The sequence below is a fragment of the Penicillium crustosum genome (genome assembly GCF_028827405.1).
Source record: "Penicillium crustosum strain IBT 35664 chromosome Unknown utg000002l_segment0_segment0, whole genome shotgun sequence".
NCBI lineage: Eukaryota > Fungi > Ascomycota > Eurotiomycetes > Eurotiales > Aspergillaceae > Penicillium > Penicillium crustosum.
In genome coordinates, this window is record NW_026623123.1 from 1278835 (window position 1) to 1302345 (window position 23511).

General features: G+C 47.2%; 11 protein-coding genes across 11 annotated transcripts; 1 reads left to right on the forward strand and 10 right to left on the reverse strand.

Moving 5' to 3' along the window:
- Positions 1-390: 390 nt before the first annotated feature.
- On the reverse strand, positions 391-1066 carry N7487_003994 (uncharacterized protein; the record flags this gene model as incomplete). Its single annotated transcript, XM_056871741.1, has 2 exons — positions 391-602; positions 673-1066. The coding sequence occupies 2 exons, from the start codon at positions 1064-1066 to the stop codon at positions 391-393; spliced, it is 606 nt and encodes a 201-aa protein (XP_056729461.1).
- Positions 1067-2464: 1398 nt separating this feature from the next.
- Positions 2465-4588, reverse strand: N7487_003995 (calcium:cation antiporter; the record flags this gene model as incomplete). The annotated part of the gene is made up of 6 exons (XM_056871742.1): positions 4247-4588; positions 3785-4184; positions 3463-3658; positions 3337-3408; positions 2551-3290; positions 2465-2495 (listed from the first exon to the last, which is right to left on the reverse strand). Exons 1-6 carry the CDS (start codon positions 4401-4403, stop codon positions 2465-2467), a joined length of 1596 nt encoding a protein of 531 aa, XP_056729462.1. The 5' UTR covers positions 4404-4588.
- A 2011-nt stretch (positions 4589-6599) lies between these two features.
- Positions 6600-7734, reverse strand: N7487_003996 (SDR family oxidoreductase; the record flags this gene model as incomplete). Its single annotated transcript, XM_056871743.1, has 3 exons — positions 6600-7367; positions 7426-7663; positions 7715-7734. The coding sequence occupies 3 exons, from the start codon at positions 7732-7734 to the stop codon at positions 6600-6602; spliced, it is 1026 nt and encodes a 341-aa protein (XP_056729463.1).
- Positions 7735-8080: 346 nt separating this feature from the next.
- On the reverse strand, positions 8081-9760 carry N7487_003997 (putative aromatic-L-amino-acid decarboxylase; the record flags this gene model as incomplete). Its single annotated transcript, XM_056871744.1, has 3 exons — positions 8081-8648; positions 8710-9640; positions 9712-9760. The coding sequence occupies 3 exons, from the start codon at positions 9758-9760 to the stop codon at positions 8081-8083; spliced, it is 1548 nt and encodes a 515-aa protein (XP_056729464.1).
- Positions 9761-10467: 707 nt separating this feature from the next.
- N7487_003998 (cupin domain-containing protein) lies at positions 10468-11019 on the reverse strand (the record flags this gene model as incomplete). The annotated part of the gene is made up of 1 exon (XM_056871745.1): positions 10468-11019. One exon carries the CDS (start codon positions 11017-11019, stop codon positions 10468-10470), a length of 552 nt encoding a protein of 183 aa, XP_056729465.1.
- A 379-nt stretch (positions 11020-11398) lies between these two features.
- Positions 11399-11995, reverse strand: N7487_003999 (cupin domain-containing protein; the record flags this gene model as incomplete). Its single annotated transcript, XM_056871746.1, has 1 exon — positions 11399-11995. One exon carries the CDS (start codon positions 11993-11995, stop codon positions 11399-11401), a length of 597 nt encoding a protein of 198 aa, XP_056729466.1.
- A 204-nt stretch (positions 11996-12199) lies between these two features.
- N7487_004000 (uncharacterized protein) lies at positions 12200-13228 on the reverse strand (the record flags this gene model as incomplete). Its single annotated transcript, XM_056871747.1, has 1 exon — positions 12200-13228. One exon carries the CDS (start codon positions 13226-13228, stop codon positions 12200-12202), a length of 1029 nt encoding a protein of 342 aa, XP_056729467.1.
- A 184-nt stretch (positions 13229-13412) lies between these two features.
- N7487_004001 (transcription factor domain-containing protein) lies at positions 13413-15599 on the reverse strand (the record flags this gene model as incomplete). The annotated part of the gene is made up of 2 exons (XM_056871748.1): positions 13413-14493; positions 14545-15599. The coding sequence occupies 2 exons, from the start codon at positions 15597-15599 to the stop codon at positions 13413-13415; spliced, it is 2136 nt and encodes a 711-aa protein (XP_056729468.1).
- Positions 15600-15941: 342 nt separating this feature from the next.
- N7487_004002 (MCT family MFS transporter) lies at positions 15942-17435 on the forward strand (the record flags this gene model as incomplete). The annotated part of the gene is made up of 5 exons (XM_056871749.1): positions 15942-15976; positions 16033-16249; positions 16305-17081; positions 17131-17228; positions 17282-17435. 5 exons carry the CDS (start codon positions 15942-15944, stop codon positions 17433-17435), a joined length of 1281 nt encoding a protein of 426 aa, XP_056729469.1.
- Positions 17436-17992: 557 nt separating this feature from the next.
- On the reverse strand, positions 17993-18487 carry N7487_004003 (uncharacterized protein; the record flags this gene model as incomplete). Its single annotated transcript, XM_056871750.1, has 1 exon — positions 17993-18487. The coding sequence occupies one exon, from the start codon at positions 18485-18487 to the stop codon at positions 17993-17995; it is 495 nt and encodes a 164-aa protein (XP_056729470.1).
- A 1733-nt stretch (positions 18488-20220) lies between these two features.
- Positions 20221-22146, reverse strand: N7487_004004 (glycoside hydrolase family 32 protein; the record flags this gene model as incomplete). The annotated part of the gene is made up of 2 exons (XM_056871751.1): positions 20221-20338; positions 20399-22146. 2 exons carry the CDS (start codon positions 22144-22146, stop codon positions 20221-20223), a joined length of 1866 nt encoding a protein of 621 aa, XP_056729471.1.
- Between the last annotated feature and the right edge of the window lie 1365 nt (positions 22147-23511).

Here is a 23511-nt window from a genome sequence, read left to right on the forward strand (position 1 = left end):
AGTCATGAGATTGGTCCTTTATGATCTTGGCAACTGTGGACTTGGCATAATAGTTGTTGAAAGAGCTATTTTTAATGTGATATGTGTGTGATAGAGCTTTCGGCCGGCGACTACGGAGTATTCTCGTGAGAGGGGTTGAGATATCCTTGTTTTTGAATTTGGTAGAGCTATTGACAGGGTTGTTGCATGATTGGAATAATCATACTCCGTACGAGGTACAGATTATTGGCATAGTTTACCGCGAACAGAAAACATAGAGTCATGGTCGAAGAAAGTCCTCAATGTTACATTTTGACTAACTACTCCGTTTGTCTATAATTCAAACAGCTGCAACTCCGCTACGGAGTCAACCCCCTAGAAGTATGTTGAACCCGATCCTATATAACAGATCTATCCTCGAGCCATCGGAGCAACCTCACTCGATACAGTGGGATCACTGTGATCCACAAACCCATGCTTCACATACAAGGGGGCACCAGCCTTACTAGCATCAACATACGCCGCAACACCCTCACGGTCCGCAATTTCACAACCCCAGCGAACAAGCATAGAGCCTACCCCGCGACAGCGGTAGTCGGGATGCGTACCGAGCATATCAAGGTCTATGTAGAGTGTCAACAAAGGTACAGTCACACATCATGTAGCGGCTAGCTGTCGAAGGACCAGACTTACAGTAATGCTTCTTATCCCCCATCACCCGCTTACGATTCTTCTCCAGACCCCCGAAGAAAGCATCACAATCATGACTAGGCATATCCCCGTGCCAAGGCGGGTACCGAGGCCCGCGCTCATCGGGCATGGCCAGGTCCCATTTCGCATATGCGACTATCCGTGTCTGCCCCTGTGTATCTTCTGTGTCCGGGTCGATGACTTTTAGGTATTTCTGATAGGGCTTTGTGAGCATGTCGGTGCGGTTGGCTGCGGTGAACCAATCACGCGCCCCTGGTGTGTCAGGGAATAGGTGGCGCATGCCGGGGTCGTTGAACACGGTGAACCATAGCTCTGTAATGGCGGGGAGATCTTCAATAGTTGCTAGTTCCAAGACTAGAGGGGTTGGGGTAGACATGCTGGGCGTTTTGTTTGTTGGTTGTTGTCGAGGGGTAGTTTTGGGTATACGGTGGGGTCGATTCCAGGGCTAGCGGTCAAGGCTAAGCTGATTTGAAATACTCGCAACTATTTGAAGTCTGAGTCAGACACAATATAAAAAGGTACATGCATAAAGCACAAATGAGTATTTCCTCATTGGCGTGTAAGATGCAGGTCTAAATTATATAAAACTCTAAATTATAAGTATACTAAATAGAAAAGGAGGGGAACCCCTGTAGGATCACTCAGGTGTAGTTCGTTATATGCAATTATATGCAAGGCTACTCGAAGTCACTAAGAACAACGGCGCTAAGCATCTCGGGTGCCAGGGTCCAGAAGGTGTGGGTCATGTTTCTAGGGACCAACCGTCCTATATCAACTACTCCTATGCACCCTTCTGCAAAACCCAACGGCGACAGCATATGAGGTCAGATAGCGCGGAACTACTTAGGGGGTTTCGGAAAAATGGCGCATTTTGGAGATAGAGCTAGCGGACCGGATGAGGCCAGCGCCGAATGAGGCAGGCAGAACCAGGAAGGATGTCAACGGCTTGATTGATTGCTCTCAAATCAATCCTTCTTTGCCCCGAACGGGTTGATATCGGAATCCTGGAGACGCAGCAAACCCAATATGGGTGAGCTCGGAAAACACGGATGGTAGGTTCGTTCGGTCCGGTAGCGAAGCAATATGGAACAATGTATCCCGTATCCGTATCATGTACATCAAACCATGTAGATTATGTTGAGTTAAGGGGGTTTGCTTTATATCCACTGCGGATCGTCAATCTTTGCCGAAGGTACATCTTATCACCATGTGGTTTGCGAAAGAGATGATTTGAAAGTCTTGTTGCAGGTTATCAGCCGAATGAGTCTGTTACCGAGATGACGAAATGACAATCTAACTGAAATCATATCGAGACACGGGGTAAAGTGGATGGAATCCTCCGTGGGCCCTCATATAGTCCCTCATATTCAACTCCTGTTTCGAATTCGCTTGGCGGGAGTTGTGTGACAGGATCGTCAATCTAAAACGATCCATGTTTGAAAGGCGAGAAGCTAGAATGAAGCTAGAACAGATAGCATCCAAGCAGAATCAGAAGAATGTTTCATAACTTGATATTCACTTCCCCAATGACGCTTCTTCAGCGGGTGGCTTCGGCGTGGGTCTGCGGGACACGAAAGCTATTAGTCCGGTGAACTAGTAAAGCAATAAATTTAAAATTTAAAATCGGTCTCATGGGTTTATCTACAATTAATATTTACATTGAATAATAACAAGAAGATTGAGGGGCAGAAGGTAAGAATTGAAAAGCCCAGTTGAACAGACCGTCCTACCATCGCCCTATAGTCCACGGGTTAGCGTCCTTGAGACAAGCGTCTCAAGTGAGCGGCAACAAGTATGCGCCAACACTATATCGTGAATGTTAGCAATTGAGTCTTTGATAAACAGACAGAGTGCACATACGAAATGGCCGCAAAGCAGGCACATAAGATAGCGCCCTCCATATAATTGGTCTTTCCTTTGAGCACGATGAAATCGACCAAAAGAACAGCACCAATCAGTGTGACCATCTCGAACCTATCGAAGTGTAAGGTCATGGGCTTGTCGAGAGCCCAGCCAATAAGCACCATAGCAGGCGAAACCAAGAGACCGATTTGAATAGCTGATCCAAGAGCAACACTGATGGCCAGATCCATTTGCTTTTTCGAGGCCACAACAACCGCAGTAACATTCTCGGCAACATTTCCGGCGATGGGAATGACAATCAAACCGACGAATGATTCACCGAGGACACCTTGTTCGTTGAGTGTTGAGAAGCTCGAGGAGAAGTATTCGGCACATATAGCAATGAGAATTGTTGACAGGGCGAGGAGGGTGACTGATATCATTCGGTTGGACCTAACAATATAGCGTTCGCAGCTACATGCTCCATAATCTCCAATGGCTGGTTCCGCTTGTCTGTGGAGGCTCATTCTTCCTTCGGATGGCTCGTTGTGAAACAGTGGCATTGCTGCTGCTGTGTGTGCGTCGACTGAACACGACCGCGACCGCACCTCTTGCATCTCTAGCTGGCGAATGTTTCTGCTCGTTGCGCTTCCGACTTGGGTGGGATGCGATTCGAGGTCGTCTGTATATTGCTGAGGATCGGTCGGATGTGGCACTTGAAGTCGGGTTGAGTGGAACAAGTGAGCGTGTGATTTGAACTGGAAGAAAAGGTATAAGAAGTATGTGCCGAGGAGGATGATGGACACCCCCCCTGCTGAAGGACAATGACATATGATCAGCAGAAGTGACGCTCTTCACGCTGCCATAGAAGGCACTCTATGTTCAAGATTAGCATCGGACGCCATTGGCATACTTGAAATATTGCCTTACTGGAATCATGAGGCAAGAAATTGTGAGATTCAGAAGTCCCACAAATGACTGTGTGAGATCAGTGTTATACGTCACTTCGCTGGTTGAGATGCAGCCTGCTATGATTGCAGACCCGAGGACGAGCAGGAGGTTGACAAGGATGGAGCCAAGGAGTGATGATTGAACTACTTTAATGTTGTTTTTCATCAAAGCAGTGCTATAGAAGATTAGTTTCGACTCAACTCTAAGGCAGCCAACTTGGTGCGATCTGTAAACTTACACGCTATATGCTAGTCAGTATATATTGATTGGAAACAAGGGCACTTCCAAGGTTGGGACTCACAAAATGATAAGCTCCGCTAGATTCCCTATGGTGATGTTGAGGAGAGCGCCAGCGGTCTCACCCAAATCCTTGGAGATCCTCTCAGTGGCTTCTGTGAGCGTGATCGACAGCGGCACAATAGCAAGGAGGTTCCAGATAAATATTACAAGCGCCGGGCTTTGCGTATTGGAGATAATGACTGCCGATGCGGCGAATGCACCCGAGAAGATGATCCTGGGGCTGACAATCTGTTTTGTCTGTCGTTTGAATATGGAGATCGAATTGCACGGTCTGCCATGATGGGGCCAACCAGAGGAACCGTCGTCATCGGGGATTTGTGTTTTGTCTGGTCGAAGAAAGTTTTTCACTTTGTGGAAGATGTCGTCTGACCCTGAATTCGTGGAGGCTAGCTCGGCTTGTCCTTGATAACGATAAGAAGTCTACATCAGCTTTGGCCAGAGCAATTCAAAGTATAGGACTCACTGCTCATTTCATATTGACAAGGATAGGAACCACTAGATCTGGGGTCGGATTCGAAAGAAGTATTCAGGGCGGCATGTTCGTCACTTGTTGAGCTTCCAGCGAAAGTACTGATGTCATGAAGGTTCTTATCGTTGGAACCATTCACTGTTGTCATCATGAAAAAAAAGCCGTTAAAAAGAATGGAAGATTAAAATCACTATATAAATGCCAAAATTGAGGGCGGAATGGCCATCCGAAGGTGAAAACGAGAGTTTGAAAATGAGCGTGTGTTATATGAATTGGGGTTGCGGGAATTGATTATCGACATGCGAGATGATCGCGGCACAACCCCTTTTCCTTGTGGCACACCTGTTTAAACCATTTCCAAGTTAGCGGCTCTTGGCCATCATATAATTCGATATGATTTCCCCTTATGCAGTTCACAGTGGGTTGTGTGGGGGCCTTACACCGTCGGCCTACCGCCTACCATAGATACACTAGCGTCCCTTCCGATCAGCGGAATATTGAAGAAAAATGATCTATCTTGTGATTTCTTACCTATAGAATGTATGTGTAAGGATATGTATAAATCATATCACCCTATTCTTGCTTTTTTCCCCCAGTATTAATTGTCAATTCGATAGAAGACAAGCTATTTTCAAGATCGGTAGTACCGGCAGAACTAAAAGGCGGTACCGGACCCCTACCAAAAGCCCCACTGTACGTTGGATCAACAGTCACGTGAAGGCGGGCCTCATACGGACTAAACCCAAAGTAGTTTAGAGTGGTGCCGCAAATAAAAAGGGGTGTGCGGATATCAATTATTTTCAACATAACCAATCCAAAGTTGCTATGGCCAGACTACGAAAAACAAGTCCAGCCATGAAGTTCTACCCCCCACTAGAAAACCCAATCACAACTCAGTTGAATGACAGATCTCCATGATCTAGAAGGAAATTGTGACAGAAATTGTGTGGAGAAAACAAGGCAGCCATTTGATGATCTGTTTCTACGTGGGTATTGGATAGAATAATCCCCGCAGAGATTGATGTGACAGGCCGACAACCTTCCAAGGATGGAAAAGACCCATTCAAAGCGTTACGATTACGAGTGGGAAAGGGGCTCAGCCCTCCAGGGCTGGAAGCCTTCGGGGATGATCTAAAACCGGGGCGGGTCCTTATGAGCATTGCCAAGAGGAACTTTTGTTGGAATGGTTCGGTTAATCGCTCATAGCTCCCTAATAATATGTGTGCTTTCTTGAAGCTGGCAGAAAAACGAGACATTATACGGAGTACTCCAAGCTTCAATTAATATATCTGTACGGAGTAAGTGAGCGCTTTGAGTGTCTTAATGTAGCCCCAAGGGCTAGTGAATAGATTCGGGGATTACAGCACCGGCTTCCTCGGAAGTCTCTTAATACGTTTACATTGGGTGTATCTTGTATCTTACTGACCTTCACAGTGCAATTTGTACATACAGGGATAGTCGGCCGCTTATACGGCCTTGTAATGCCTTTTTGGTAATCTTTCCAAGGTTAGATGTATGTGTGAAGGCGGTAAAAAGCGTAAACCATACAGGGTTTGCTTACATATAATCAGTGGTGTGTTTTAATAGAATCTTTGGTTTGTCCCTGATAATCACCAAGGCTCTTGAAATGATCAGATAGATAGCTTGGTAACATCGGCTTGTATATGCAGTTCGTTACTAGGTTCCAAGCTCAGCAGCCTTGATGATGCAAAGCAATGACCGTGTCTACTCAACGGTCGTGTATCAAGTTGCGAGTTCAGCTACCTGGAAAGCCAACTGAGATATAAGAGAGAGCCAATATCTCATTTCACTCCAACGCCCAGATATAAGCGCGAAACATATAATTCACTCTGGAACAACCTCCGATCTGTATCCTGCAACTCATATCCGCGTTGGCGATAGCAGCAAGTATATTCAACTGTGCAATGTCCCCATCCCTTTACCCGGCGAGAGTCTGGTGGCCTTTCGCAGCATTTGCATTGTCTGCCACAGCGAGCCATTTAATTTTCAAATGCCAGCCGGGCTTTTCTCGCAAATCATCATAGAGCTCGGATACTAAGCCCTCGTGACCAACTTCGGAACCTTGGAACCTTGGAACCTAAAATGTACGGATGTCACGGGCCACGGAAGGTACTTAAGGTATATAAACCCGAGAAGGGCAAAAAGATATATAATGAGACTGCCAAAAAGACCACTGAAAGCACTACTAAAATGGATTGTCCAGGAAATACATTCTTTTCAAGAGGAAAGTCCCCCGTAGTCAGTATGCAGTGTAACGCCTACATGTGTTCCCTTGGGTTGACATTTGAAGAGCTCCCATATATCTTCAAGGCGACCTTTCTGTAAACTATGCGGCGAGTTCCCGAATCTGTCCAACCAAATCAACTACAGTCTCCTTAAAGGGCCGGTATTTTACCCCCAACTCCCGAGCTACAGTCTCCCCATCAATCCCATAAGAGCCACTCGGTTTCTCACCCATCTTATAATTCGTAGTCACAGTCTCCTTCGCCCACTCAAATTCATCACGAATGATATCCGCAGCATATCCGTACGAGAACGGCTCCGGCGAAGCAGCCACAAATCGCTTCCCACCAGCTTCGGGTGTAAGCAAAGCTTGAACATGCACCTCGGCAAGGTCTCGAGCATCAATCCAACCGGGGACCCGCGTTATAGGAAGCGGATCTGCACCCGCCGCCACATTCCAGAGCATCATATTTGACTCGTTGAGCTGCTCCACCGTCGGCACGGGGTGCACGACCGGACCGAAGACCATAGGAGGACAGAGAGTCACCAGGTCGAATTTGGTATTATGTTCCTTGACAAACTCCCATGCTGCGAGCTCGGCGAACTTTTTAGAGCCGCGGTATGCGGTGACCGAGTCGGATTTCGGATCGATTGCCTCTTCGTATGTCAGCGGGTTCCAGTCTGCGGCGGTATACGTGAATCCTGGTTCCGGGGTGCTGCTCGGGTCGATCACCGAGGCGAAGGAGGATGTCATAACAAGACGTTGAACTTTTGATTCTGGCTTGGTGGAGGCGGAAAGAATTGATTTGACTCCGTTGATAGCGGGTAAAATTAATTCCTGCTCGTTGTTGGTGGTGTCGTAGAAGAAGGGCTGTGAGAGGTGTTAGCACGTTCACTTGGCCAGAAACTAAGAACTATGAGTTGCCTACGCTAGCTACGTGGATGACTGCGTCAATGCCATCCATTACAGAATCGAAAACCCCAATCTGGGCGAAGTCTTCCACAACGACGAAATCAAGCTTTGAAGCGTACTGCGGGCGTGCAGCTTTCATCTGGTCTCCCTTTTGCTTTGATCTTGTTGAGCCTCGGACTGAGAACCCGCGGGCTAGGAGGTTGTCGACGACATGGGCACCAATGAATCCCGTGGCGCCGGTCACGAGGATGTAACTGTGAGCATCAGCACTAATTCCGTACGTAGGTGGGAAGAGACCAACTTACGAGGGCTTTTGAGAAGACATTATTATTTGGTATAGGTGTAGTTAGAAGGGTAAGATGGATATTGCTAAGTGCTTTCTAGGAATGAACTTATTATACTAGTGTCCACCCCGCGTGGGGTGAATATGCAAGCGAGATGAGAGTTAATATCCACAATCTCCACATCACTAGTGTGGGGGAGCAAGATAAAGCTGGAAGGGTACGTTGGACAGAGGAGAGGATTTTATTGCTCTAATTGATTGCTTACAAGGATACTTTACGCAAGAGACTTTGGTATGTATATGCTTTGATATCGTCTAGATATGTATGTATAGGTGACATCAACCATCATGCGTCTGTATCTACTACATCATCATCATTATTTTCATCTCACTTCTGCTCCTGCAACACCTCCTCTGTTGTACGGACGATAATGTCAAAGGCATTACGGATATACTTCTCTTCAGCCAGAGCGTTGCCACTAATCACTCTGATAACACAGACACCATCGATGACTGTAGAGGTGATGAAGATTTCGCCCCGCGTGTTCACCAACTCGGAGATCTTCTTCGTCAGACCGTCGGCAACTTCATCTTTGGCTACGCGATCAGATGATCCACCAGCCCCATTAGATACAGCCTGGGGGTTCTTGACGCGGAAGACAGTCAAGCCAAAGCCAGGTTTTGTGACAATCTCAAATAGATCGGACCGACCGCGCACCAAGCCAGCAAAGAGATCGCCAAACCCGATGGTCTTGCGGATGTGTGCCTTCATGCCATTGAGACCATAGCTCCGAATCACGAACCAAATCTTCAGTGCACGGAATCTGCGACCGAGAGAAATAGACCAGTTCCGGTAGTCAATTACGTTACCCGTATCCGAGTATGGGTTGCGTAGATATGTTGGTGTGATGTCCAATGCACTCGTGAGATCTAAGCGATTCCGGACAAAGAGAACACTTGGGAATGTTAGACTGAAGTTCAAAATTTGGCCACAGACTATTGGAGTGAAAAGCTTACCTAGCATCGAAGTTGACTAGCAGCCACTTGTGCATATTCGTGTTGAAGCTGTCAACACCCTCCGCAAAGTTCTGCGCAATATACTGCCACTCATCCGCAACGAGTGATGCACCAGCATAGGCGGCATCAATGTGCACCCAGATACGCTGCCACGCGGGCTTTTCTTGCAGAACTGCCTTGATCTCCGCAAAGTGGTCCACAGCGCAGGTATTTGTCGTGCCAAAGGTCAGAGTGAGGTGGTACGGGGTAAGTCCGTCCTTATCGCACTTTTCAAGAACCTCCCGGAGACGAGGTGCGGTCATTTCCATGTTATCCTCCAGTCGCGTGGACACGGCACGGAAGCGAGTACCCGCAACCAAAGCACCCTTAGCACCGCTGCTGTGTGTTTGGTCACTGGCAATAGCAACCAGCTTGGCTTGGACATCGAATTTGCGGTCCTCATACTCTGGTGTACCCTCCTTCAGGCCCTCGGCAAGCAGGAGTTCTCGCACACGCCTCTCCCGTGCGGCGACAATAATAGTCGCAATGGCATCACTCGCACTGTTCTGGATCACACCGCCGCCGTGGGTCTCTGACGTACTCCGGAAACACTCGGGTAGTGCCAGAGCTTTCGCGACCCAGTCCATGACAATGGTCTCCATCTCCGTGCATGCTGGCGAGCACAACCAGTTGAAAGCGGGTGCGGTGAACGTGGCGGAATACATCTCACCCAGAATGCTGGGATATGTCACGCAGGCGGGGAAGTATGCCAGGAAATTGGGAGACTGCCAATGGGTTAAGCCGGGTTTGATCTTGGTATCAACATCTTCCTGGATTTGTGCCCAGTTCTCTGGCTCATCGGGAGGGTTCTCTGGAATTAGAGGGCGAAGGTATCCGGGCTCGACGGCGGGCAGGACTCGGCGCTCGGGCACGCTGTCGAAGTAATTGATGACTGCACGAACAGTTGGTTAGATCTGAATATTATCGAGCCTGCAAATTGCACAATTATAGGACGACTCATACTATCATCAATGGCAGATTGCGCCGCGGTCTTGAACTGGTCGCGATCCATGCTGCGCGTTAAGGCGAGATCTGCGATGCGGGGTACCCGATTTGGTCTGGAGCTGCAAGTTCGGCAATTGGCGACACAGTAGAATACGATGCAGAAAAAAAAAAGAATGTAGAATAAGAGTATACGTGGAATTCGTGAGATTGAGGACACAGCAAATGCTTTTGAAGGCAAATGTGGAAAAACCAGACTTGTCAAAGAAAAGGCGCGTGGAGTCTGGAATTAATTCCGTCGGAATTTAAGTCCATGTTCCGAGACTCGGAATGTTCCGATTTTCCGAGAAGTATCCGTAGAGATACGAAGTAGAGTACGAAATAAATATACGTTATTAACCTAAAAAATGAAGCTTTTCGACCCGTCGGCCACGCTAGGACTATCATGTCTTTTAAACATTCTTTTTAGTAATATTTTCAAATATCTTTCAGAGACTATATATATAAAGGCAGCAGTAAAACATAAACTAGGGGGAAGGGCTTTTCTAACTATAATTTTGATAGAAATATATGTATTTTATATATGCATGGAAAGCTTCAATTTTGTTTCCTACGCAAGGCTGGTGGAACAAAGGTATATCATATTGCTCACATATGTACTGAGGGGTCTATAATAGTATTTCAGTTATTTTCCCTTTTTGCCTAGCCAAAAGAACCCTGAGTGCTACAGACCCGGGTAATACCTAACTGTTTACAAATCCTAAGTCTACTCATAGCTCAATCTTCCTCTTCCTTAGGATCATAAATGTCACCCGCAGGCGTCTTCTCCAATCTCTTCCCATCTTCCGTCACAATTTCCTTGCTAGGGACAACCACCACAAAGATCCGAGCAACATCCTTGCCTCGATTCACCCATTCATGGTTTGCGCCACGGCAGACAATGACATCGTGTTGATTTAAGACCTTCTCTTCGCCTCCATCTGTGATAAATCCAACAGTGCCCGACAGCACCACACCATAATCCAAACTCAGTGTCCGATGGAACCAGCCTGCATCTGCCGGGGGTAGATCGAGGATGCGACAGGAAGGACCCTTGGTGTCAGCCAGTGGGACGAGAGTCTTGTGCGGATCAGAGAGCTCGCGTATATTATCCACTGGGAAGCCCCGTGACCGGTGAATTTGGATAACCCCAAATCCAGAGTCAGGCCCCGGGGTTGAGAATGCCGGAGCAGATGTGGGATCGTATGGTGTCAAATGTTCGTCGGAAGCGAAATACGCTTTCCCTTGGGCATCATGGCCTACGATAACGCGACGAATTGGAGTGTCCATGATAGGAAATAAGTCTCTGGAATGAGTAGGACGAGAGGTATTGGGAGAGAGTCTTTGAAACGAAAGAAGCGAGTAAGTATGGCAGTAGAGAAAGCAAGCTGGGGGAGCTTGCTGTCTTTATATGCTTCGTGGACTGACGGAATGACTACTCAATGAGGCTGAAACAAAGATTACCAAGCACTTTAAAGATGTCTGCAGTCGTTCATGGATTTGGTATGCGCTATCCTGATTGATAATCATGAGATTTGTAAGATGGGGGCTGAAACTCTATGAAGCGGCAAGAAGAAAGCTTTTAGTCTGACTGACGGCAGAAAAATCTAAATCTAGATACCACTGACATAATATTTTGATGAATTGTGTCCCACAGCTTCGTTGTCATTCACTTCACCTCATTCGAATCCTCCTGATTGCTTCCCCCGTCGTCCGGATGGTCAAAGCCCTCATCATATACCTCCGCTTTCAGCTCCTTCCCTTGAATATTTATCTTTTCCATTGGTAAATACACAAACAGCATGCGACACCATTCTGTATCACTTCGGTTCCGGAACGAATGTGCAGTACCCCTTTGCACACTCACATCGCCACGATGCATATGTCGACTCGCACCTGAGTCTAGTACGAGATCAACATCTCCCTCAATTATCACACCATAGTCGACGCTCACAGTCCGATGCATTGGTGTCGCCTTTCCAGGACGGAGATCAATCAGACGGAAAATGGTTCCGTTATCAACTGTGATTCCTGGAGGTTGATGTAGGAACTCGTCATACTGGGCGACGTCTGCCTCAGCATCAACCGAGGCTGGCATATTGGTTGTAGCGTATAGTAGGGCGATCTCGCCATCTTCCCCGGTTGGTGTGGATGGGAGATAGTCGGGAACTTGCGCATGGGAAAGAAATATTGATTCGCCGTCGGTATTGTGGGTGGTGATGTAGCGACGGATATAGGGAAGGGGATTCCTCTCGTAAGGGGGCATAATGACCTGATAGAGGTGAAATTCGAGAAAGAAAAGAGCGGTATTAAGCTAGAGATTTATCAAAAGTCGCGAGCTTCAAGTTAGGAAGTTGTAAATAGCCTTGACGAAATGCTGTCACATCATGGTGGCATCATTTTATAGATCAGTGCCCAGGGTTGAGCATAATTCTGTTCCAAGGTTGAGCGAAAGTATGTATGTCTTCTTCTATGAGCTTGCAGGGCCCCTCGCTATCATCTGCTCAAACTTGCTGTTCAAATGATTCTCCAACATGCGTTTGTGCCCATCTGACACCTTCATCTTGTCCTTCATGCTACTCGCCAATTTCTCAATGCACTCATCTAGGCTAGGGCCACCTTCAAATATTTCCTCGTCCTTTTTAGCAGTGACTGATTCCTTCCAAAGACTGTTTAAGTCCTCTCCCCACCCAAGTGCATCAGCTAATTGACGAACACCGTCGTCGCAACTTCCGAGGATGCACACGTCCTCGTCTCGATTACCCAGATCTCCTGCTTTTTCATTGTTGATCAACACCCGAGGAATTCCCTCTTTCACTAGACCTGGCAGCCTAGAGCAAGGTGCCACACGCAAACTAGTTCCCATGACAAGCATTAGATCTGCTTCGAGAACTTCCTTCTCCTTTTCGTCAAACTCAGTCGGCAGAGATTGCCCAAAGAATACAACATCTGGCTTGACTGCACCCCCACACCCACTCTCAAGACAATAGGGCACTTCACCATGTAGAATCGCTTTGTTCATGAGATCGTCAGGATATGACGAATTGCACTTATAGCAATGTTGACTCTTCCAGTTTCCATGAGCCCAAAGAACCTTGTCAGGAGGAACCCCAGCATCTTGCTCAAGTCCATCGATATTTTGAGTGAAAAGAAAATGGAGTAGATTCTTCTTCGCTAATAATGCTAGAAATGCATGGGTAACAGTCGGTTTGAGATTTCCTGGGTGACGCGCCCGGGCGATTGCGTAGAATGGCTCAGGTGTGTGGGAGAAATAGTTGATGTGAAAAATTGCCTCTGGGTATGGGAGCCGCAATGGAGCGAGTTTATCATACAAGCCTGTGTTTGGAGATCTGAAATCTGGGATTCCGGCGCCAGTGCTGATTCCAGCGCCAGTCAAGACGACAATTCGCGTGACTGTTCCACCCTTGATGCGGTCGACGATTGATTGAATGTCAGGTCTCATGCTGGCCGTTGTATTATCTGAGGCGTTGCCGGACATGTCTTCGATTTTGGGTATTGTTTAGTCTGGGTGATGGTTGGAGGCAAATGATTGTTTTGATTTTGGAGTATCAAAACAGAGGGGTATCTGTCAGCGCCTTACTGCCTTAGGTTTCTAGCAGAGCCTCATGATCGACTAAATCATACATCTCACATGTTCATTGTCCACTCAACCAGATAGTCTATTACTCGCTTGGAAAAGTAACATTTGTCAACTCGGTAAGCAAGTCTGTCCAGTCTGGTGTGCTCAGCTCAACATTAGCGCTGCTCTCTAGCATCTCCGCCCATAAGTCTTCAAGAGGCAACGGACTAAGCAATGCATAATCTGAAGGGCACACCGTCGATTGACCATTGGAAATTTGTGAAGGAAATGCGACGCTCTTGGGATCTAATGAAGCAGGCGTGGGGATATCCGGATGTGAGGCATTGGCTGTTGTGGAATTTGCATCCGAAGATGCAGACAGCTCCTGCAGGTCGCGAGAGCTTACTCTTTTCTCGTGTTTCCAATGCTTTCGCAAGATACCCATCATGGCCTTGATTCCTTCACGTGCGATGGGCGATGATTGTTGTGCGCGGCTGAGCATTCGACAAGCGTCAAGTACTTCCTCTTTTCGCTTATCGGCTAGAATGTCATCCCAGTTGAAGCACACATCTATCAAAAGGATGGCAGCTGCCATGAACACGTGATGCATGACTGCCCATATAACTGAGCTGTGCGGTGTGAACACAGGGTCTTCCTCATCCATGATGCGTTTTACCTCAAGCACCTTGCGCGCAGATCGAAGAGCTACGACATGCGAATAGGAATATTTGGGATCCTTTGCTCCACGCACTAAGTAGTGGCGATGTAATCGACAGAGCCGTGAATAGTAGCCCTGTTGTACCAGAGCTCGCTGCCATGCAAGGGTTGGCCTCTCACGATAGAGCGTTGAGTACTCACGCCGAGAGGTTTGATCAAAGCGAAAGAAACTGGGAAGTTCGGCGCATATTTTGTGAAGCTTTTGATCGAGCTCAAGTATCTTCTCATAGGGTACCTCTTGTTCATGGAAATGGTAGTATGCCATTTCATCCACTATCTGGCGACACACAACAGCCAACTTCGATCGACATAGACTGTATGTCATTGCGGTTGGAGTGGACAGAGGAACACCGTTCTCGCTATGGTCGATGTCCTCATCCTCAACATTGAGAGGCTGTTGTACAACCATATGCTTAGGGTGGATCGAGTACGTCCACTCTTGTGGTCCGCTCAAAAAGCCTATCAACCTTCGAACATTATTAGTCATAGTACTAGAAAGGTCTCTGCTAACAACGTACCAGTCGTATGTTGCCAAATCCCACCACAGCCGTCGTTTGAGTTCAACATTTGTTTTATCAAAGCCATTTGCTGAGCGTTCGGTCACTACCCGAGGACAGTCCACAACATGAAGCCCCATACTGGTGGCTTGACTCACAAATGACCTATGCACAAATAATGGACTGACAGAGGAGGGCACGTTCATATTGGACAGATGATGACCAATGATCATAGTCGCTTGCAGTCCTTCAAGACTGGGATAAGGGATATAATTGCTCTGAATTAATGCAGCTCCTGCCAAAAATGTACTTTCCTGACTGAATGGTTCTGCTTGTTCGGGCGACTCTATCAGGAGTTGGTAATACAGGGCGGCAGCAGTGATAGCGAATAGCAGCGCAGTGTGGGACAAATTGATAGGCTCATTTCTCGCAACATGCTCGTAAATCGTCTCGATTTGTTGTTTTACATGACTGGGTATGATGAGATGATACTGGAAGTCTAGGTAACTGCAATAATACCGAAATAGACTCAGGGCTTCTGCCAGCGGTGGTAGATATGACGGTAGATGGATAGTCGCTGGATTCTCGCGAGATGCGAGTCGTTCGCGCATCAGAGGAAATTGATCACTAGGTGTGGTATTTTGGTGTGAAGGCGAGCGGTCCGATTCTCGGTTCTGGGCGAGCTCTGCCCTCAGCGTGGCAGGTACTGCACTCGGAACGCGATGTCCCATAACAATCGTCTCAAGCCAATCGGCCGTCAAAAGGGGCTCGTTTCCATTGCGGCTTTGGGCCTCCGTATCCTGTCGTGGAGTCCACTGAACGGTCCGAGGTGGCTCAGACACGCGATTGTGCAACACGGGCCTCTGATCTATTTGGATCGTGGATTGCACGGGCGTTGTGCCCGTACCGTAGCCGCCATAGCTGCACTCTAGTCTCCGCGCAGAGCAGCTACTGCATGGAAGCTCTCTGTCGCACTTTAGCTTCTTCTTTCGACAGGACTCGCAGGAAACGGGGTCTTGTCGAGACTGTCTCTTCGAGCCTGGGGTGACGAGTCCAGAATCAGGTCTCCGTTTCATGTTTTGAATCTCATATAGAACACTTTAAAAGCAGTTAGAAAAACGAAAGCGAAAAGAATTGCGCGATCAGCGTTTGTTTCGCGCAGGAGACAAGCGTGTAGTTGTTCGCACGGAGACTCCGCGGAGACTCCGAGGCGCTAAACCCAATCCGTCAATTCTGCCTCCGGACTACACAGGAGCCCGGAGACTCCGAGCGCGATTCTTTTACTTTGTAAACACAATTATTCGACTTCTTATAAAGACCATGGCGTTCCGCAATGAATTTTGTTCAAGCCTGATCCATTGCATATTCACATTGGTCTGTTCATTTTCCTGGCCTCAAGATTCCCATTGACCAGCAATATGTCACAAAAGGATAGTCCTCCAACTGAATACACGTACGTAGAATATGCTTTAAGCTGCAATGGAAATAGCTGACCGCTGACTCTTTTAGGCCACGAGCATGGGTTTCAATATTTGGCGCCTTCACATGTGCCTTTTGCACAGTGGGGTTCATGAACTCGTTCGGTATCTTCCAAGAGTATTATGCAAAAAACCAGCTATCTTCAAGCTCGACATCTACCATCGCATGGATTGGGGCTATTTCGATATTCTTTCTGTTTGCGACATCTGTCGGCGCAGGAGCAATGCTTGATATATTTGGACCAAAGGTACGGATATTCTTCCTGAATCATTGGGAAAGAAATTAATATTTCCTTTGAACAGCTTATGGTATACGTTGGCTCATTCGGGTGTGTATTTGCACTTATGATGATTTCACTGTGTCAGGAGTTCTATCAATTCCTGCTCGCCCAGGGCGTCGTGTTTGGTATTTGCATGGGTTTGGCGACATGGCCAATGCTCGCATTGGTCGGACAATACATCAAAGTGAAGCGCGCTGCGGCGATGGGGATTGTTCTTGCGGGTTCGTCGCTCGGCGGAATTATCTGGCCCATTGCAATCGACAGATTGATCAACAAACCCAACATCGGATTTCCCTGGACCATGCGAATTGTCGGCTTTATCATGATTCCTTGCTTCATCTTTTCTTGTGTAGCTGCCAAATCTCCAGATACACCTAAAACGAACGTGGAGAGTCGCGATTCAAGCCAGCAAAGTGACGGAAATACCATCGAACAAAAGGACATACAGCAGAGTCATAAGGCAGAGGCTCTGGCCCTGGTGCGAAAGCCATCGTTGCAGCTACTATGCCTTGCGGTGTTCATTATATACTTTGGCATGTTCTCGCCGTTCTTCTACACAACCTCCTACGCAGTTGAGAAAGGATTCTCGACATCCCTGGCATTCTATACAGTTTCTATTGTGAATGGCGCTTCGTTCCCTGGCCGAGTTCTCCCCGGAATTGTTGCTGACAAGTACGGAAAATTCAATTGTTGCATCATTGCCACTATATCCGCAGGGATCATTGCATTGTGCTGGACCAAGGTGACATCTGTGGCTGGCCTGGTAATTTGGTGTGCTGCATACGGCTTTGCATCTGGAGTGAGTTATCCTGGGATGATAAACCTTCAAATACTAACTAGAACTGTAGGGCATTTTATCCCTACAGCAAGCTTGTGCCGCTCAGGTTGCTACTTCTACCACTCTTGGTTTGGCAATTGGGACTGTGTCAGGCTCTACAGCTTTATCGTATGACTACCATTTCTTGAAAGAATAATGGGATATGCTAACATGACTCGCAGTGCTATGGCCAATGTGCCCATCAGTGGTGCTCTAGTTGAAAAATATGGGTATCTTTCCCTATCGGTATATTCAGGGGTCTCCTTGTTACTGGGTGGTGTCCTTTTGATTGCCGCGCGTCTGGTACAGAACAGAGAGCTTCGGGCCATCGTCTAATATTTGGCCATTAGGGCAAGCTCGTTGGTATGTAACATCAGTTGGTGATTTTGGCCAATTTGTGATGCATTTCGATTCTTTGGGGAAGTGGGAAAGGTCCTTGCACAACTATTCCCTCAATAATAGATTTAATTCAAGGTTAGCGCGCCAGCAGGACAGGGCCGCTGGAAAAGTGTCAATCTTGCTCAGACATGACTGTGGTTCCAAAATGTGTTATTTGGAGATAGATTTCCAATTTAGATTTAATATGGTTTTGTCAGACTAGTTGGGCTATGCTCGATTTTATTGCTTGTTAATACATATTCTCTGCATATCACCTATCATATTGACTCGTCTTCTACAGCCATAGTGTAATTCCGAACATGACTCAAATAGATTGTCATATGTTGATGTTGTTAGTGTGGCACCTTGGGCAATTTACAGGTACTCCAAACGACATTCTTCGATTTCGGGGTTAGAATCCCACTCATATATACAGAACCCATATATACAGATAAAAAAGAGAGGTTTCAACATTTGCAAGGCCTCCCAATCCCTCACGAAATTGTAAAAAGCGTTTAGCCCGAGGTAACGTGAAGAGGACCGTTGCCATCATCAACAGGACAACCATCACTGTCAGAATCAAATTCAACAACACAACTTGCGTCCTGACCAATAGCGATACCAATGAAAGTCGTATCTGTCTGTCCCTTGGAGCTACCGAGGCTGTTCCCATCACCGTCCTTGACTTCGCAGGTGTCAGGGTGGCCTCCAAAGTCCGCCTTGCACTTGAACTTGCGCGGGGTCGCCCAGCAGTCTCCCTCGATAGTGAACTCGCGGCCGTCACCAGTGTTGTAACATGGGGAGTGGTCATCGGGATAGGCCTGGTCGTAGACAGCTTCACCGGCCTCATTCAGGATCGCGAAGCCTGTGTAGTGGCCATTGGTATTACCACCGGCGGGACCGGAGATTGTTGAAAAATCACCGTTTGACCAGACAACCTTCAAGCGCTCGGCGTAGACAGTTGTAGAGGTAGCCATTAGGCAAAGAAGAACGTTGCGGAGAGAAGGCATGGTTGTTTTGTGGAAATTGAGATTCTAGAGTAGAAGATATCAGAGAATTTGTTGTTCTTGATATTCTTCTCTTGTAGGTGCCATTCAGAGGTCTTTTATACTTGCCCCGAGTCACACCCCTGAGGTTCCTTCACCTCTTGTCAGATGACATCATGAGACGATCTATAATATCCAGTATCACTGGGCATATTCCAATTGAGGCAATTTGAGTAGAATATCCGTCGTTGGTGCCTGTCAATGACGCAGCGTTGGAAGGCATTAATAGCTGTTTGTCTTGGCTGCTAGATATATGGGGAAAGGAGAGACAAATTATCCCGCAAAAAGATATATTGTACAAATTGTACTGAATGATTTTATTGGTTTCAAATGTCGGGGGCTTAAATGTGGAGCCAAATCGTGCAAGTCTGGGCTTCAGATCGTCAAGCTGAAGTGGGTTAACTGTACATGCTAACAGTGCGATCTACATAGTGATTTGGCGTGGGCTCTTCAGCGACCCTTTCGCCCCCAACAAAGTGTCAGCACTACTGAACGCTAAAGACAGGGCCAAATCCAATTTCTTGTGTTTCTTTTAGGCGAAGAGCCTTGTTATGGGGTTACTAAATCACCCCGTTGCATTTCTATTTCAATTTCCTCTTAAACGGCTACTTTCGAATATAAAAATAGTTTTTCTTTGAAGTATATCTGCCAAATTGCTTGACCGTTTGTTTCTGTGGCGCTGGTTACAATATCATTGGCCAAAATCGCTTTCTTCATATCCAGAACGGTTGAAATGAAACGACGACTTGTGCCTCAATTTACCAAACTACGGCTTATATTTCCATGCATCTAAACATAGCACAACCTTATTGAGCATCTATAGAAATTAATAGCTATAACTAGCTATAATAGGATGAATAGACAAACGACTTCATCTATCCTAGCCTCTCGCAGGTGCAATGTGTGTACAACTATACACATCCATCCCCGCATCCACGGAAAGATCCATATATCTTACACTTCTTTCCGCCTTCGAATATTGTACATATTATATTTCACTCCGTTATATTATCGAAGGTTATACATATAAAAGTTCATTTCACAAGTTAAACCCTTTGCCCGTCATCTACCTGTAAGGGTTGAGAATGGTATCCAAAAAAATGACCAAAAGAATATAACAAGACCGCATAGGTGATTATCTATTCTTGTTCATTAAGAAAGGAATTAAAAAGGAAATGCAAGCCATCTCTAGTGGGAAGCATTCGATCTCGACGCTCTCGAAACATTCGAATACTTCATTTTTATCATTGATCCTTCTTCTTTAGAGTAAGGATTAAGGGGTCCTGCTACTTGATCCCATTTCTGGTGCTCGCTTGTTTTACAGCCCAAACCCAGCCCTCATACAAATTCTCATTCTGAGATACCCAGACACATGTTGCCGGGAATTGCAGAATGCAGAGGTAACAGATTTCCTACCCATGAGGCTTTATCAAACAGTCCTCTATCTGGTTGGTCTATACCTTCTGCGGCCTTCGTATATATTTAGAACGATATCTGAAGAGAATATTTAAAACAAATCGCCACGTTCTTACATATAACACCCGTAATATCGTCTTGGGCTAATTATATCAAATTATGTAAGTCCTACTTCAACAAGGACAAACGCCGCATGGGCGGCCGACTATTCTTGTGTCTGTATATATAAAAACCGCACCAAAGACTCTTGCTGAGGCTATTCAACGACGCAGTGTTGTCGTTTACTTCCTTTGTGGCCAGGCGTCATACAGTCCCTCGAAGACCGTCACGTTACCGAATGTTGCCTCTCCAACACCGTTGTGGAAGAAGTTAATATCAGTCGAGTTGGCATACCAAGACCTGGATGTTGTTAGTTGTTGATCAATCTCGCTAAACAAAAGAAAAAAATAAAAAACTTACCGAGCCCAGGTACCAAGAGCCAAGCGCCCATTAGCATAGACTTCCAGTACACCACTGTCCACCACGACGGTGAGCTCCAAAGTCTCAATCTTCTCCTTTCCATTTTCCAAGACATCAAAGAGACGCAGACGGCCTGCCTCGTTGTCACTCAGGATTCCATTAGTTGTCTTCGATGCGGCACTTGTGTTGCTGCGGTCGATGATAATGGACTCGTTGGAGAATTGGTAGTAGATAGTGGTAGACTCCAGACCAGAGGACAAGACCTGGAAACCAGCTTGAATACCGGAGTCACGAGCAGAGGCCGGGAAAGAGATGTTCGCTGTCATAGCGAAGAACTTGGTTGAAGGCGAGGTGTTGAAAGGCACGATACCAGCCTTGGACAAGGTCTTACCAGGCTCGACAAACGAGGAGCCGGATGTAAGAGCACTGTAAGTTTCCCGGGCGATTGAGATTCCCATTGTCTCGAGATCGACCTTACCAGATCCTTCGCGGGCCACACGCCACGATGTCAAGGACTCGCGGGACAGCTTGTTGTCAACTACATTGGGGATAGTGCGAATGTTGAGCTCACGCGGCAGCAAGAGAGCACCGGTCCAGTTTTGTTGGGCGGTAGGGAATCCCTTCACTAGCTCGAAGAGATCACCGGTGAGCCAGACGTAGGAGATGAAACGATCGGGGGCACCGCTCTTTTCGGACGCCTGAGAGCTGGCGGGCAAGACCTTGCCTGCAGCAGCATAGGCCGACAGACCCCAGTCAAGCACACCGGCCATGGTCGGCTTAAAGGTGACGTTGCCGTCATTAGTGACATTTCCAGTCACCCACAACATATCGTGGATGGAAGAGACCTGGGGAACGATGGGAAGTCCGGAACCCTCAGTACCGAGGGTAACGAAGATTTCACCGTCGTCGCTGTAACCCTCTGCATTCAGACCGAAGACGTTGCCAACCTCAAAGTTGAAGCCCCAGCCACCGGCCCAGTCACCGTTGCCCCAAGTTGTATTGACGGGCTCATTCCACCACTGGCCAAGATATTCCCAGTACTGGAAGTCTGCGTCATTCTGACGGTAGAGGAACTGAGTAGGTCCGACATTGTGGACACCGCCAGAGATGGCGACATACCAGGTTCCTTTAGTACTGTTGACAGACTTGTCCAGAATGGTGCTTTGGAAAGCGTAGGGGTCACGGAAGGCGGTGACATTGACAGCAAAGGGAGGTGTGGGGATCACAGGGCCTTGGTTGAGCTTGGTGAAGTTGCGTCCACCGTCATGGGAGACGGCCAAGGATTGTGTCTCACTTCCACGGGTGTAGGGGATGGACCAGTGAATTGGAAGATAGGAGACAGAGGTATACAGCAGGGTTGGCAAGCCGTTGATACCGCTGGGAATGACGGAGCCGTCAAAGACAGCAAGAGGGTCGTTCTTTCCTCCGGCGATAATTACAGGAGCTCCATCAGGATTGAGGTCCTTGTAGGTGGCGAGATCATCGGTTGTAGCTCCTGCAATTCCGTCGTGCAGCCAACCCACATGGAAGAGACCGGTCTTAGGATCGGTGTATTGCCCGCATGGATCGCCGATCTTCCCAGATGGAGGGAGGAGATGGGCCTTGGGTCTCCAGGTGTCGAACAAGCTTGCATTCGCCAAGGTAGACAGGTTTGGTGGAGCTGAGTTGTAGTCAATCGGGGAGGCAGCAGAATTGGCAGCCAGTGCCCGGTTTGCCAAACCGACGGTCATTACACTTGAGAGCTTCATAGTGTATGTAGATCTTGGATAGCTCCTGGAGCTTTCCCCGGGATATACAGACTTTTATATGTCTGACATGCCCAGGATAAATTGACCGAGATTAGATGAAGACATCAGCCAATGAACATAGCCTCTCGATGAATATGGACCGAGTTGCGTTGTTCATTTCCTCTTTGAACGTAGTCGGCAGTTTCCGTGACCCGACGGTAAAACCGCGGGGAAACCCCGGCTGACAATTTCGCCGATACAAACAAAACATGGAGTACAAGGTTCTATGACCCTCTTGTATATGTGGAATTCTCAATGATTCTACTCAATTTGGAGTGTCTCAGGTTGAAGGATTGAGAAAACAAAGGTGGGAATGAAAGATTATGAGATTCTTCAAACCTGGGCGTACAAGTTGATAGCTCAATGTTAGGCCTCATAGGTGCCCATCTGGGGGATCGATAAAGCCCGAGCTTCCCCACTGTTAGGCGATACTTGCATGTAGCTAGCGCCCATAATGCTTAGGTGCATCAATCACGACGTATCACAAAGTCTGGTGATGACATGTCTATGACGGGCATGAGAGACTCCGAAGTTACGGCGTGGGAACTCATTTGGACATTTTTGATTCCACTTTCTCAGGAAATAAAGACAATAATACCTCGTTCTTTCGCAGTGGCGTCGGGGATAAAGAGATCCAATATTCGTTCGTACCCACATGCCTATGCAGGTGACATTTTGTACTTTCCCCATCGGTCTTCCAAGATTTGGTTATTTGGTCAATGTTGAGTCCATTATCCACTTGGCAGACCGAGAGCAAATAAGGTAAAGTAAGAAGAAAGACAAGGGGAGAATTTGGATATCATTGACGCGGATTGAGAGGTAGGAATCTTAAGTCCTTCCAACCCAACTTGAACGATCATCAAATACACCATTGTTCAAAACTGCTTGTCTGTTACCACTCAATAGTATAACTTGTTACACTAGAGACCAAAAACCAAAACTTTGAGTCCCCAGGAGTGGAGGTTGGCACATCAGCATCTGCGGGCCAGCTGTCCGTTGATGCACATGGCTGACTACAGTATAGGGGAAGGTGAGTATATATTTGCCCTTAGCGATTGAATTGCGCTGATGTAAAATGTAAACAGCGTAAAATAAGACATCATGCAACGCGTAAACAGCCTGAGGTGTTTGTGAAATTATACCAAGCAGCTCCACCAGGCATCGTTTATTCCCTAGGGGAAACCCCAACGCGCTGACTAAAAGATACCCCAATAGAATCCCAGTGGAAAAACCTATTTTTCTGTGTAACAAGTCAAAAAGACACCTGCGCGACAGGCGAGCCCTTGGTTAAATGACAATCCTAGAACGATATGGAATGACAGCAAC